At 44.5% G+C, this 15792-nt stretch overlaps 1 protein-coding gene and 2 long non-coding RNA genes across 3 annotated transcripts; 2 read left to right on the top strand and 1 right to left on the bottom strand.

Moving 5' to 3' along the window:
* The first annotated feature begins 4256 nt into the window (after positions 1-4256).
* On the top strand, positions 4257-11034 carry LOC104583461. Its single transcript, XR_731215.3, has 3 exons — positions 4257-4624; positions 10339-10444; positions 10598-11034. It is a non-coding gene; the product is annotated as an uncharacterized LOC104583461 (long non-coding RNA).
* LOC100826869 (ABC transporter G family member 39) lies at positions 4925-11797 on the bottom strand. The gene is given in 24 exon segments (XM_010235718.3): positions 4925-5227; positions 5230-5425; positions 5516-5770; positions 5864-6035; positions 6127-6354; positions 6433-6566; positions 6645-6728; positions 6829-7119; positions 7212-7544; positions 7637-7746; positions 7823-7945; positions 8032-8194; positions 8274-8377; positions 8456-8933; positions 9015-9296; positions 9367-9668; positions 9766-9856; positions 9939-9989; positions 10110-10186; positions 10306-10465; positions 10592-10676; positions 10768-10856; positions 10978-11098; positions 11188-11797. Coding segments are annotated over 24 exon segments (4347 nt in total). The 5' UTR covers positions 11538-11797; the 3' UTR covers positions 4925-5159.
* LOC112271566 lies at positions 11396-12517 on the top strand. Its single transcript, XR_002964696.1, has 2 exons — positions 11396-11537; positions 11917-12517. It is a non-coding gene; the product is annotated as an uncharacterized LOC112271566 (long non-coding RNA).
* The last annotated feature ends 3275 nt before the right edge of the window (positions 12518-15792 follow it).

The raw sequence follows: 15792 nt of genomic DNA, 5'->3' as shown, positions 1-15792 counted from the left end.
GTCCACGATATCTATATCAATAGAGTGTATGATGTCGATGGCCCAAGGTAGAGCACTCAATAGACTAGGGGGGCCCTTATTACATGTCGTCATCCTTAGTACAAACAGACTGATTGAGTTCTAAGATCCAAAGTCGAGAAGGAACAACCTAGATGGTAGGCTGGGGTCCCTAAGCAAACACTTTTTTTTTAAACTCCTAAGCAAACACTTGGTGGAAAAGAAGGTGACCGATCAAACGATGACTTTCATTAACTCTTTGAAATGCAAAAGTCTAAAAATGAAAAAATAGGGAAAACTTGGTACTCATTATAATGTCATGACTCCCTGGATCCTACAGAAAACACAAGTATGGTTCGTTCGATGGTTTGCAAGAATTTTGCACGAGAGGGAGGGTAGGAGAGTAAAAGGCGCAAAAGGAAAATGATATTTAGGATTTCTTGCTAGAAATCCTGTGAAATTGGGGTGTATGAAAACAATTCATAGAAGTTTTGTGGTCTCATTTCTTTGGTACATCGGATCGATCTCCATGGTGAAAGATCGGTATGGTCGACTAGAAGCGGGGGGGGGGGGGGTGTTGAATAGGCGACTAACAAATTTTACTTTTTCTTTTCACTTTTATGGGATACAAGCATCAATACATGGGTTCACTAAAACGTCTAAATGATGAACACCCCTAGTATGATGCAATAGCCGAAGTACGAGCACGAGCAATAGATAATCAATTGAAACTTGCTTGATAGCCGAAGCACATGATAAACAATTAAGTTTTGCGAGTAAGTAAAGGGACAAGAATGATACCGCACGGGGAGATGAAGATTTCACCGGAGTTCCACCAATTAGGGTCGGTGTACGTCTCCGTTTGGAGGAGTGTTCTACCACAAAGGTAGAGGCGTCACAAAAGCTCACTCTATTCTCCAACTCACTACACCACAAAGGTGGGATGAGCTCTCACAACACCACAAAGGTGAGGTGAGTTCCACTAGTGGCTTCCTTGAGGGCGAATGCCGAACCCTTACAAACAAGGAGAAGGGCACAACTCCACAACTTAATTGGAGGCTCCTTTCCGAATCCTCATGCACCACCTCACAAGATTGGAGGCCTTGAAAAGACACCTTCCATCTAGGGATCCCAAAATCTCAAGAGTAACAAAATCCACAAAGGAAACAAGGAGAATCAACTTTTCAATTTGGTGAAACCCTAGATCAAGATCTTCTCTTCCAATCCTCAAAGAATCAAGAGTGGGGAAGCACTAGGGAGGGAGATCTAGGGATTTGAAGCTCTTGTATTTGGGGGAGAGAGGAATAGCTCGGTTGAGGAGTAGTCCCGAGGTAGGGGATGACTCCTATTTAAAGGGCGCCTCAAAAAATGACCGTTATGTGTATTTCGCGCAGAGGTACTACCTACCGCTCCGGTACCACTAGAAGACAGTAGCGTTTAGGTGCGGTTCCGATACTAGGGCGGAACTACCGGCCCCGGTACTACCGGCCTGGATAGAGCTGCACTGCCGCCTTGGAGACATTTAGGCACTAAATTTTAGGCTAAGATTATGAGGTGGTCTCTCTCCCACTTAGGAAACGGCTTTATGTGGGTGCAAATATAATAGATTTGTGTACGTGAAGTTGATTCATCCAAATCTTTCCCTTGTGGACTCCCTCTTAATAGTACGGATTTCCTACGACTCAATATAAATAAAAAGCCGTAAATCTTTCTACGCTTCTTTCCTTTTTGAGGGCAACGAACCGTCTTGTGCCATTTGATCTCACATCTGAAACACTCGAGCACACGGTTAGTCCACGAGTCATGTTGTCATTAACACCAAAAAACTTAGGGATCGAAATGCCTTTTCACATGCGAAAAAGAATCATGTGGATTAAAATCCCACAGAGTTCTTGTGGAAATTCTTCAACCCAAGAGGCCCTTGGGTTTTTTAGTATGGTGCAATAAATCTATAGAATTCAGGATAATGTGATATTGAAACACTTGTATTTTCTTCATATGTGTTTTGGAATCCCCTCAACCAAGAGGTTCTAAACCTCTTGAAAAAGTTTCTTCGAGAAGTCAAAGATTTTTGTTCTTTCTCTCCCATCTTTCCCATCTAAGCCTCCCACCAAATTTTCTTTGTTTTTATACTTTTCCAATGGCTTCTCTTTTCTATTCCCATCAAAAGTCAAGAAGGAAACAACCTAGATTGTAGGCTGTGGTCCCTAAGCAAACACTTGGTGGAAAAAGGAAGTGACCGATCAAGCGATGACTTTCATTAACTCTTTGAAATGCAAAAGTCTAAAAATGAAGAAATAGGGAAAACTTGGTACTAATTATAATCTCATGACTCCTTGGATCCTACAGAAAACACAAGTATGGCTCTTTGGATGCTGCAAGAATTTTGCATGAGAGGGAGGGAGAGTACAAGGCACATAAGAAAAAAAATGATATTTAGGATTTCTTGCTAGAAATCCTATGAAATTGGGGGTGTAGGAAAGCAATTCATAAAAGCTTTATGGTCTCATTTATAATTTGGTACATAGGATCTCCATGGGAAACAATCATGCGGATCAGAATGCTACAAAGTTCTTGTGGAAATTCTTCAACCCAAGAGGCCCTTGGGTTTTTTGTATGGTGCAATAAATATATAGAATTAGGGATAATGTGATATTGAGCCACTTGTCTTTTCTTCATATCTGTTTTGGAATCCCCTCAAACCAAGAGGTCCAAAACCTCTTGAAAAAGTTTCTTCGAGAAGTCAAAGATTTTTGTTCTTTCTCTCCCATCTTTCCCATTGAAGCATCCCACCAAAATTTCTTTGTTTTTATACTTTTCCAACGACCTCTGTTTTCAATTCATATAGAGTTTGTGAGATCTGTCTTTTTTGGTTCTTTGGTTTTCTTGCCCTTGTGTACATATTCCTATTGTCTACCCCAATAAAGGTATTAGTCTCACATAAAACATGAAAAATAAAAAATGAGAGTCTAATTTTCTGTACATAAACCATCAAATTAAAGGACAAGTCAAATTCACGAGGGTTGATAAAGTTTATTGGAAAATTCTTAGTCGCGAATCTTAAAGCCATGTTAATCCATTCTATGAGTAACCTCCATGCACAAAAAGGAAAAGTGTACAACTAACACGAAGAGCCATGAGAGGGAAGAAACCTGACCGCCGTAGCTCCGGTGCTCTCCGCTATTTTTCCTTGTCTTCGAAGACCTATCTGACACCATGAGGCGGAGGGAACTATGATTTTACATCTCTATTGAAAGTTCAGGTTTGATTTTCTTAACTTTGTGTAACCTTGGTGAAAATATCTTGTAGTTGTTATCGTGTCCTACATAGATGGCTTTTTTTACAGTAGTTCCCTTAATTAATAAGCTATAAAAAGAATAAAAGATTTCTTACTAAATCTGATGATTGTCTTAAAACGAAATCTGAATCACTAAAGTAATGCACAATGCTTGATAAGAGTGCTTTCTCTTGTGTGCTACACATCACTTAGAAAAGACAACAAAACTTGATATACAACATGTCATCTCTCTGTGTCATATTTTACAATTAATGTTTGCATGGATAAATTAATGAAATAAATGTTACGAAAAAGTGAAATCTTTTACAACGGGGAAATTGCCTTATGATTGCCTTAAAGCATGTACAATGGTGGGGTGACCGGGTGACGTCAGCCAGTTCTTAATGATGGCACGTAGGATAAAATCTGACGTGAAAGAGAGAGAATGAAGAAAATGGATAAGCTTTCTCTTAATTAAGAGAAGATCTCTTCACAAGAAGGATCATAAGACAAAGATCACCCAAATTTCTCATTGTACTAGATTTCCATTTGCGTAACATTTATTTAGTTAAATTTATTTATGTATAAGTATTAATTGAAGATATGACACCAAAAGATATCATATTTCATATTGTACAACATGTTTTGTTGTTTTCGTAAATGACGTGGAACGCATAAGATAAGACGGTCTTATAAACCATTGTACATGCCCTTATACTTCTTGTGAAGAGATTATCTTTTTATTAAGAAAAAGCTCGTGTCTTTCTTTGTTCTTTTCTATTCTACGTCAGCCATTATTTTATGTGGCATAGTTAAGAAAAAGCTGACGCAGGGATAAAAGATTTGTTAGTACTCCGTATTAAACTGACTCACGTAATCAGTTTCAAAAAAAAAAACTGCATACGTAATCTGGGTACGATCCTGCGCATCCGTTTCCTATCCAACGGTCGTACAGGGTTTAGTACGTGAACACTCAATCCTCAATCCCTTGTGCTCAATAAAACCAAGAGGCTGCGGCGGCGGGCGGAGGCTCGTGCCGTCGACGTCCTGGCCCGGCGCGGCGCTCGCGCCCGCACCATGGCGGCGCGTAGTATATGAGCAATTGCACAGCACAAGTAACCAAGCGCACTGCATCAGCCCAGCCGGGCAGAGGAGAGGAAGAGGGGGAAGCCGGGAAGAAGCTTTACCTCGAAGCAGACGAGCTTGTGGTGCTGCCGTGCCCGTGACGGATCAGAGGAGTCGATGTCGATTCGGCAGCGGGCAAGGCGCGATCGACCGGCGACGGGCTCGATTGGTGGCAGGGGAGGTGAGAGAGTGATCCCCTTGGATGTGACCGCGATATTCATCGAGGTAGTCTCTATACTCTGTAGTTTTTACAATCTGGTGGACTAGTGGATGCCCGTTCTCAAATTTGATTATTATGACTAGTTATTAAACTGACGCAATTGAATTCGGGGCTCCTCCATAATTGAAGGTCTGAAGTGCATCTTCAGATAGCAGCCCCCAGATAACGGATGATAACCTACTGGCATATTACTAAAAAAAATAACCTACTGCCATGCTGTCCACAATTTTGAGTTCTTTCTCCTTTAGGTTTTGATGCTAGGATCTTGTAAGGAAACAAGTACCAATCGAACCGGACAGACAATCTTGTGAAAACATTATCATTGAACGGTAGATAATTTTACAAAATTACAGCAGGCCCTTTTCTGTCAACTACAATATATATACATGATTGAACTTCTGATTTAAGAACAGTGTTAATTTCCTAAGAATAAAACAAATACTGATATGTTGTCTCTTCATTTACTCCGCTGTGTGACAAACTGCAAACAGCCGAACACTGTAGTGCGCTGAAGCAGAGCTGAATCTGTTTTCCGATGGCTTATCTTATCTTCTTTGGAAGTTGAACACTTTGATGGAGAAGGCAAAGACGAAAGCAAAGAGAACGCCCCATCCCACAACACCGATAGCCATAATACCTACGTAGTCATGTCTGAATCCAAAGAATCTGTTGATGAAAGCATTCACTTTTTCATCGCCCTCCAGCGTAACGTCTGCGATATCTCCATACTGTGAGGCAACAAGTCCGTACAGAGTCCATGACACTGGGCAAGCCCAAGAGTACCACCTCCACCAAATTGGTATCCTCTGCAAGTAAGCCATATATAATTTAGCATCAACAGTATGGAGAAAATGCAAGGGTTAGTGCTTACAAATGAACTAGTCATGGACACTTACTGGTCGGGGGATTAGGAAACCAGCAAAGATATTCCACACAGCATAGAATGCAGTTGCAACTATGGCAGCAATGTCGCTGTTTGGTGTCATGGCGACTGCCATCATCCCATAAAATGTGAAGTACAGGAATGTGAAGAACATGAAGAACATGTACCAAAAGAATTTCATAAATGCCCAGTCCAAGCCAATCAAGCTGTAGACAATCAGACCATAAACAATGGTCTGTAGAAAGATGTGTGGAATTTCTATAAGAACCTGTTGAAAAGTTAACATTGTTAGAATTTAGAAGTACATTTAAGGAATAAAAGTGCAATATTTTCTTTTAAAATCTTCTGTGACAATCATTACCTGTGCAAATGCATAGGGCACAGCAGAGTACATCCCAGAAGCTTTTTCTCGGTAGAAGACTGTTCGCTCAACTTCTACAATTGGTTGAACACATTGGCCATTCTGAATCCCAATGAAAATAACTGCTGCATACATGGATCCCAAAGAATTGAACAGGTCCTGTCTCTTGCCGCTGAAAGGAATTAAAGTACAAATGAGTTTCTTTCTCACAGTATGGCTATGTGTATATGGTCTCAGTTGGGGTTGTCAGCAAAGGTACTTACATTTTCTTGCCTAAGTTCAAGAAGATGGTGCCGAAGATGAGGGCAATAACTGTCGTGAAGAATATCCTAGTTGCAGTGTAGGATGGATTTCTCCAGTATGACTTGTGCTGCTTCCACAGGCAAGCCATGCATTGTGTGGTAAAGGACTGTGCGTACTGGTTTGGGAAATGCAGGTCCGTCGATCCAGGTGGGGGTGTGCTTAGTTCACTGATCAAAGCTTTGTTCCTCCTGCCATTATGCATTTGAATCCGTGAAATGAGAGAGAATAGCAAAAAATGTGAAACATCATTCTGGGACTGAACATACCGGTATAAGTCAGAATTCATGTATACTTCGGCAAAGTTGACCCCCAGGGCATCTTCTTGAGCTAGGGTGGTCACTTCTAACATCCATGTTGCAGGGTTGTAACCATCCTTGATTTTCTTCACTCCATGTATTCCCTAGATTTGGTGCACCAAGCAAGGTTATCATGCATGCCACAAGTTCGAAATTGTTCAATAGTCAGTACTGAGGCTCACCTCAAAGTAATCGATCAAATGACACGAGTTGTGTCCCAAGGGGCCGACATAAATTTCTTCACCTCCCCGTTTCATCAGGAGCAACTGCATCAGTTCAAGAATAACATGTGAGTGTGTGTTCATATTAGAGACGTCCAATACTTTAAAGATCCCAACTTTTTCATCCATGCTGCGAATTAAATACCTCGTCAAAAGCTTCAAAGATGTCAATGCTGGGCTGGTGGATGGTGCAAACAACTGTTCTTCCTGTGTCGACCGTGTTTCTGACCGCCCTCATCACGATTGCAGCCGCCCTTGCGTCTAGTCCAGAAGTTGGTTCATCCATGAATATGATGGACGGGTTGGCAACAAGTTCAACAGCAATGGTGAGCCTTTTACGCTGTTCAGTGGATAAACCATTCACTCCTGGCAGTCCCACCAATGATCCCCTCAGTGATGTTAGTTCGACGAGTTCCATGACTTGTTCGACAAACATCTGCGTCCATGAAGTGAATCCGGAGGACTCCAGTGATCAGTTGCAATACTAAATGTATAATGCGCTACTTATGTACTAGGTCATCAGCTTACCTTTCTTGCTTCTGAGTCTACATCAGGAGACAACCGGAGCCATGCTGAGTACACTAGGGATTCATACACAGTAACATGTGGAGAGTGGATATCATTTTGCTCACAATAGCCAGCAATTCGCGCAAAAGTGTCTTGGTTCTTTGGGTAACCAGAGATGCTGACATCTCCTTCAATGTAACCGCCAGTTTTCCGTCCCGCCAACACATCCATCAAAGTGGTCTTACCAGCCCCACTAACACCCATCAATGCTGTAAGAACTCCTGGCCTGAAAGCGCCGCTTACACCTTTCAGGAGCAGTAGCCGGTCTTCGGTGATACCTTTGTCTTTCATTTCCTGTCAAAGATTTGTGAATCAGAATTAGTATTTGTCATCAGCAATGACAGGGTTCAATACATGACAGAACTTCTGGCCTGGGTTATGCTTACCTGAGGCATGTCCACTGAGTATCTGATATTGTTGAAGGTGATCGACAAAGGAGTAAATGGAAGCGCCATTCCCTTCTTCCTGGTGTCGACTCCAGTGATTTCTCCTCTTCCTGTATTTGTTTTACTTGTTACACAGATACAACAGTGCATGAGTTTATATTGCATTTTATGAGAATCGCTGCTAACCATTGGAAGGTGAATTCTGAGCATCTGTTCCAAGAAGCCGCAACTCTACATTTTCTCCAGTACGGTTGGCATGCTTCTCCCTCAGTTCCTCTTCAGAAACAACATTTTGTCCCTTTCCAAGAGCTGTAGTTCCAAGAAGGATGTCAGTACCAGCATAAGATGTTTGCTCTGGGTGAATCAGTGCATTTTATGGTTGAGAAGGTACTCACGGTCAAGCAAGTCGAGGAACACAACAAAGAGTATGTTGAAGAGCATGATGTACCCAAGTAAGGCACCAACACCGATCCAGTACCAGTTTGGGTCGACAAAGATGCCGCGGGAATTCAAGACTTGTACACCAAGTGTGTCGTTGCTTACTGTCCGATCAACCACCTGTCAAAAGATTGACATTTGTCTGTAAGTTATCTATCTGAAATTAGACTGATCAAGTGACCAGGAGACGCTGCATTACCATCCGCCAACTATTGCCAAGGAACTCATTCACCGCTATGGCATTCTGCGCATACATCAGAGGGGAGCACCAGTAGCCCCATATCCACCAGCTTTTTATGTTATCTGCAGAAACATGACTCAGCATGATGTTCTTGACAGTTGACACTACCTAAACGGTTGCTGAATGACGATTTGACATACCTCTAGCTATCAAGAAGCCGCCGAGAATCAGAAGAACAAGCTGAGCAAATGATCCAAACGTGTCGGCAACAACCATGTCTCTTCCTACTGCAGCAAGAACCCGGAAAAGACCGGAAGCCATCTGGCTGATCAGTACAAGCAGCAGGTAATGGCGGAAGAACCTCTCAATGTTTGGATCGAAACCGATGACATAGTATGTCATGCAGATCCACACTGCACACTCCAAGAATGATATTGGGATCTTGAGCAGCCACGTAGGCAATCCATATGCCCATGATGGATAGAAGAGTAGGTCTCTCTGCTTATAGAATATGGGCAGCTTTGCAATGCTCATGGCGAGCTCTGCAAATCCGTTGAACAAATGAGTTACCAGGCCAAGGAACATCGCACCCATGTAGATCACCCCATCTTCGACAGTGCCACGGTGCATCTTCGTACGCAGGAATACAGTCATTGCGATGGTCCCAAGGATTATGAGCTGGTACAAATATGTAACATTCATCAGAATTTACTTTCTGAATTCTGAGGTAAAGAAGGTTTCATGAAGCAGGGTCCATACCTGGACTAGTTTAAAGATGTAAACAAACGAGTTCCTCTTCATCAACAGCCACTCCCTAGAGAAGCATGCCTTGAGAAGCTCCATCTTACTGATACCGAACTTCGAAGTTGTGAGCGCAGCAGGATGGTTCCTACTTCGATCAAACGGTACCCTAAGCTCTGAGCCCATCTTACGGCCAACATGGAATGCTTTGAATGCCTCCGTGAAGTCATTGACCGAGACGTATCGGTATGGTTCGTCAACGCGGCACCAGTACTGGTGCTGATCCTTCCTAGATGTAACCTGTAAATTCAGAATGAGAACGGTTCCTAGTCCTAACATGCAGCATAGAGAACTCTGGTGGATTACTTACTTCTTGCAAGAAGTCTGCAACACCTTTCCTCTCAGGGCATCTGAATCCCATGGCCTCAAAGAACTCGAGGACATTTTCTCGAGGGCCCTGGTACACGATTTTCCCCTCAGTGAGCAGAACAATGTCATCAAACAGCTCATATGTTTCGGGTGCAGGCTGAAGCAATGCGATCATTGCGGTGCCTCCGAGAATGTGGACGGACTGCCTGAGGGAGTTGACGATCTGGTACGTGGTGGAGCTGTCCAGACCGGTGGAGATTTCATCCATGAACAATGCTTTTGCTGGCCCGACAAGCATCTCACCTATGTGAATTCAGTAATTTGGGAGGTCACATTTTGCTTTCATGATCAGAAGAGTATAGTTATGTGTATTTTTTCCCCGACTGTATATTGCACGTACCAGTTGTGACCCGCTTTTTTTGTCCTCCTGAGATACCTCTGATCATACTGTCACCCACCATTGTATCTGCACAGATTTCCAGACCCAAAATCTGCACGAGAAATGCAAGTCTGTTAGGGCATATGCATTTCTGTGGCTTCTTCTTTTATATGTTATTACTATATGGTACTCACTTTGAGGATGTAATCTGTGATCACACTCTCTTGACCTTCAACAGAGATGGCCTGTTTGAACAGAAGAGCAGAGTAACTTGAGTATTTCTTGTTTATTTCTATACCCGTCAAAAAGGTATTCTTTAATTCTAAATAAATAAGGATTTCGGTTCAAATGAAATAACAAATCACCTTCATGTAAACATCAATATCAGGATCCGGCTTAATGTTGGCTTCTTTCTCCCTTCTTGAGAGTTCAGAAAGCATGTCTGTAATATGAAACCACGATAAGAATTATTTTTCAATATGTGGATAATTATTTCAACAAAAAAGATGCCAGAATAATTATCATGTTAAGGTTTTCCCTTTCACGTGTGTGTATACGTACCGTAACGAGTTCCGACCCCTTGACATCTCGCAGAGAAGGCCAGAGTCTCCCTCACTGTCATCTCACCGACATGAAGATCATGCTGCCCGATGTATGCTGAGGTCCTCTGGGGGACAAACTCATCCATGTCATGCCCATTGTAAGTCACTCTCCCTGACACCTGAACATTGCCAATTCAAATCCATCAATCTAGTTAAATACACAACTAATCTTCCCTGATCAACTATTCTGTATATAGTATGAATTTTTTTTGCTCAAAATCAAGAAGGATGTGAAGATGTTGTACCTGCAGGCTTGAGTCCAGCTTCCCTGCCAAAGCTAGGAGGAGGCTAGTTTTTCCAGAACCAGGGGGCCCAAGCAACAAAGACATTCTGGAGAAACTCCACATGGTCAAAAACTGCAACCTCCAGAGAAGGCAACAAAAACGAGATGATTTGAAACAAACTGTCATTGATTCCTCACCTGCCGGGTCTTACAACTCCGCTAATGTCATGGATGATAGAGATGGGCCTCTTCCCGTTTGAAACAATGCGCAGGGCACTCAAAAAACCCTGAATAACCCAAGCTAGAATCAGAAGCAGCATAGCTGAAACCACTCAACATGCATATGTACTGAACTTTTAGGCCATTCCAAGAAGCATCAAGAGCTGGTCCTACTGAGAATGCACATACCATGATTTTGTTGGAGAAGTAGTTGGTGAACGTGGGGATCCCCCGGTTGCCGACGTACGCCTCGGCATCGATGTTGAGGTTCTCGAACCGCACCTCTATCGTCGGGTGGTCGATCCCAACCCTGCCAAACATCAAAAAACAGCATTCTTCTTCAGAATCAAGAGTGTTGTTGGAGAATTGGGAGCTCGTGACATGAATGATCACACGTACCGCTCCATCCGGTCCCGGAGCTTGAGGAGGAACCGCTCGTTGTCCTCCTCGGCGGTGCGCATGAGCCGCTCGATGAGGTTCTTCCGCTCGTTGAGGCCCATCCCCTGGATGTCCACCTCCTGTCCAGCCCCGCCGCCGGCGCCGGCGCCGGGGACGAGGATGCCCTTGCGCATCCGGTCATAGGTGGGAAGCCTCTCGATGGCTGCCCACCGCAGCGCCTCCTCGTCGTCCTCCTCCCGCACCGACCGCCCGAACGCGTCGCTCCGCCCGGACGCGCCCCGCCACGACGACGCCGTCCGCCGCATGCTCCCGCCGCCCGCCGCCGTGCTCCCCATCCTCATCATCTCCATGTTGGTGATCTCTCTCTCCTTCTTCCTTCCTTTTGTTCTTTGTGTCCTTCTCCTTGCCCCGCCCGAGTTCTTCTTCTTTACTTTCTCGCCGCTGCCGTGGAGATTGACGGAGAAGAAGAGGGGGAGGGAAAGGAAAGGTTAGTTAGTACTGTGATGTCGTACTAGCAAGGTGCCGCGGCAGGAAGTATATATGCTCGAGACTTCAGCTCATCACTGGCAGGAAGTATCAGGGCGTGATAAGCAAAGATTAACGCGGGGGTGGCGGCGAGCTGGCGAGCGCTGCGTTGATTTGCTTTGCTTAATTTGCATGGGTCGTCGTCATTAGGAAGGCTTACTTTGGTGCTTGCTGGCGTGCTAAATTTTTCTTTCTTTATATCAGGTCCTGAGCATGCATAGTTTGACCTGCCCGCGCCGCGCGCCTGAGCGGCTTGACCCGTTCAGTTTAGGGCGCCTCTGTGGGATGGGACTCGGACCGGCCGGCCGGGGCATCGCATCGGGGTCATCGCGGCCGTCCATCGCCCGATGGATGATACACGTGGCGTGTCGGCGAGGCTTCCGTACGGGGAGGGCTGGCATAAGTCAGCTGTGCAGGTAAACGGATGATGGCTGCGTGTTCGGGCTCTGGATTTTCCATATTTCCACGGGTTTTCCGGACATGCATGCATTATGATAGAATGAGATGCATGTAACCGTATGTACCATGGAAAGAAAATGTGCGTTTATGACGACAAAATGGCATGCACGAACAAAATGGAAACCCAAGAAAATGTCGAGAAGGCTATTCCCTCCGATCCATATTAGTTGTCGAAATATTATATGTATCTGTACATTTTTTTATTCATACATACATCCATATGTGGGCAAAGTTGAGACAATTAATATGGATCGGAAGGAGTAGCAAAATTGGGATGAGATGAGATTTAACCGTATATACCACAGAAAGAAAATGGCGTGCATTACAATGACATGCACGAGCAAAATGGAAACCCAAGAAAATATCGAGAAGGCTCCTTTTTGGAAGCTTCTACATCCTTTGTTCTCAGAGGCTGATCGTTTGCTAGTGTCCTCTCTCTGTTGGTGGTGGCTAGAGATAGAAATGCGGCTTGACGACTGCTTTGGTCGGCACATGGGTGGATGCGGGGATGGTCGGTAAGCCGTCTTGGTCGCTCGGGTGGACACGTTTTCGTTCTTTAAGTTTGCAACTCATTGTGAGTTTGGATGTTTAAATGCTCTTCCTTTTTAACGTCTTGGATGTATCTCGAGTTGTTCTATTTTGTGGGGAGGTTTTTACCCCTTTTTTTTCTCCATGAAATAGGGATTCTTTCTAAATAAAAGGTCAACCTTGAATGACCGAGTTATTCCACCCTAAGGTGACATCCGATAAAATTGGAATGATAAAATTTGTGGGAATACCATGATGATTGAGAATGTGAGTTTACTCCTTTGCCCGTCTAGGACAGAACTAAACTGTTCCGCAGTCTTTTTATTTAATGGATGATACACCTGTTTCAGTGTATTCTAGAAAAAAAAAGAATGCGAGGATGTCATTGCAAAAATGGTAATTATAAAAATATCATGACTTGCAATGGGTCACTGTACCATTCTGACAACGATCCGTGGGCTTTATCCGGAGACCACGCAGGAGACCAGCCCGAGCTTTATCTCGCGTCACTCATCAGTCAGCAGCTCGTGCTATCACATCAGAGGATCCTGGTGCAGCAAAAAGGATTATTTCGATCTTCTCGGATAAGTCGATGGAGAGCGAGTCAAGAGGAATCAGCGCGGGGCCGATGGATGAGCTGCGCCGCGTGAGAGTTCACGGATGGGTCAACAACGGCCTGCGCCTCCGGACGCCACGGAGCAATTAAGGCGGCCGGCAGCGGCAACGATTTGATTTTGATTTTTATGCACGCCACGGCCACCGCAGCGCAGCTCATTCACATCTCAAAGGGCCTTTTGGCCCTGTTCAATCTCTCTCTCGGTCGCTGTCTTGACTCTGATGAAGTCTCGTGGGTCTGGTCAAGGATGGATGGCCTGGCCGTGACGTGACCAGCTCTTGATTTTAATTGGATTCTACCGTGCTTCCTTGAACAAAAGAAGGGGATCTGTCGTACAGAGATACGGGGCTGTTGCTTGCGGTGGACTTCGGGTTAAAAGAAACAGTGAAGGGATAACACGGGAATAGTGGAAAATTAGCGTTGTCTTAGCAAGAATGCAAGTGCGGAACCGAGGATCATAGGATGTACCCCTTCCGTTTCTTAGATTAATGTCAATATTGTTTTCTTTGACCGAGCTTTTGACCAAAAATTAGCATATTTATCATTCTTTTGAACGGCATCCCTAAACCTTGAATCACCTGCAGAAACGGCCTTCGTCAGGACGACCCGTTGTCACCATACCTATTTATCATTGTTGCAGATCTGTTGCGGCGAATGATCAGATCGAAACTTCAAAGTGTCTAATTTGCCATCCCATTTGTGATAACCTACCGGCGGCCGTGCTGCAATACGCGAACAATACGCTAATACTTGCTAATGCTACGGTACCCGCAGCCCTAAGAAATCTTGAAACAATTCTCCGAGGCAACTGGCCTAGCAATCAACTACCATAAGACCACCTTTATACCCATGAATGTGTCTGACATCGATGCTCTCTCAATGGCTTCAGCCCTTCAGTGCTCTATTGCGTCCTTCCCCCAGACATACCTAGGGCTTCCGTTGTCCCCGTATAAACTTCATAGTGCTGCCTTCGTCCCCTTAATCGACAAGTGTAGCTCTTACTTGGCAGGTTGGCGAGCAAAGCTCCTGTCAAAAGGAGGTAGGCTAACCCGTGTCTCGGCGGTCTTTGATAGCTTACCGACCTACTCATGTCCGCCTTTGACCTAAACCTGACCTCAACAGAGAGTCTTGACAAGAAGCGACGTGCTTTCTTTTGGACACAAGAGGACACCTGTAATGGGTCACAATGTTTGGTTGCTTGGGACGCTCTTTCAAAACCAAAAAAACTCGGCGGTCTTGGTGTAAAAAACTTGCAGGTTCAAAATTGTTGTTTGCTTTTAAAATTTGCATTCAAATTCCTGCACGAAGACAATCTGCCATGGAAAACATGGCTGCATCGTGACTTGGGAGATGAGTTAGAAACCACCACCATCCCCCTCTCACACCTCAAGAGCATTATCAAACAACATCTCCTAGTTTTGAGACATATCACGTCTGTTCATGTTGGTAATGGCAAATCATGCTTTTTCTGGCTAGATAGGTGGCTCCTCCCGGAGCCCATGTCCACCACATTTCCTGCACTTCTTTCTCATTGCACCTCGCCCTTTGCCCGTGTTAGTGCTGTGATTTGCGATGGACTGAATTTGAGCTTGCGGAACAGGCTAACTGCGGCTGCGGAGGAGGAACTTGCCTCGCTGTGTTCTCTTTTGCAGGATTTCACACCTTCTGATGCCGATGACTCGCGGGTTCTGCTCTCCGGACGACCCTTCTCCACACGCGGCGCTTACCTGATGCTTTTGTCAGGAGATCCCGATCTGTCCGCGGAGATTATTTGGTCCTGTCATGTGCCCTTAAAGGTGAAGATCTCCGCATGGCTGGTTCTCTGCGATCGACTCAACACCATGCAGAACCTCCTTAAGAAGACGATTGTCTCCGACGGTGGTTGCCCCAGGTGTGGCTGTGCTTCCAAAACAGCCAGCCACCTATTCTTCCACTGTACAGAGAGCCGCATGGTCTGGGATCTACTTGGTTTCGCCCCTCAACCGCCGACGCTTGCGCCTTGGACTTTATCGCCGCCGGGCGAAGCTCCCTCAACACTACTATGGCCGGCTATGGTGATCTCCATTCTTTGGAAACTTTGGGATGCAAGAAATAGTGTGGTTTTTCACCATGTAACATTACCTCCTCATGTGAAGACTTTATGCTTTGGTCTCATCGGCTAAAGAACGCCGATCTTAAGGTAGCGGTCACCATGTGGCGTGATTACCTATCCTCGTGGGTTCGACCCATGTAATTCCGTTCATTTGAGTAATGGTATTCAGGTGGGGATCCCCCCCCCCCCCCCCCCCCCTTTGATCTCTCAAAAAAAAATTAGTCTATTGATATATATTTTTTGTGAACTAAAATTTATATCATTGTATTCATATTCAAAAAAATATGTTTATAGTTATGATTTGTATCACACAAATCACACGTTGATAGAGTAATTCTTGGTCAAAGACTCGGTTAAAGAAAACAATATACGCCCTAATTTAAGG

Source organism: Brachypodium distachyon, chromosome 3 (assembly GCF_000005505.3).
Source record: "Brachypodium distachyon strain Bd21 chromosome 3, Brachypodium_distachyon_v3.0, whole genome shotgun sequence".
Classification (NCBI taxonomy): Eukaryota; Viridiplantae; Streptophyta; class Magnoliopsida; order Poales; family Poaceae; genus Brachypodium; species Brachypodium distachyon.
This window is presented reverse-complemented; position numbering and strand designations above follow the sequence as displayed.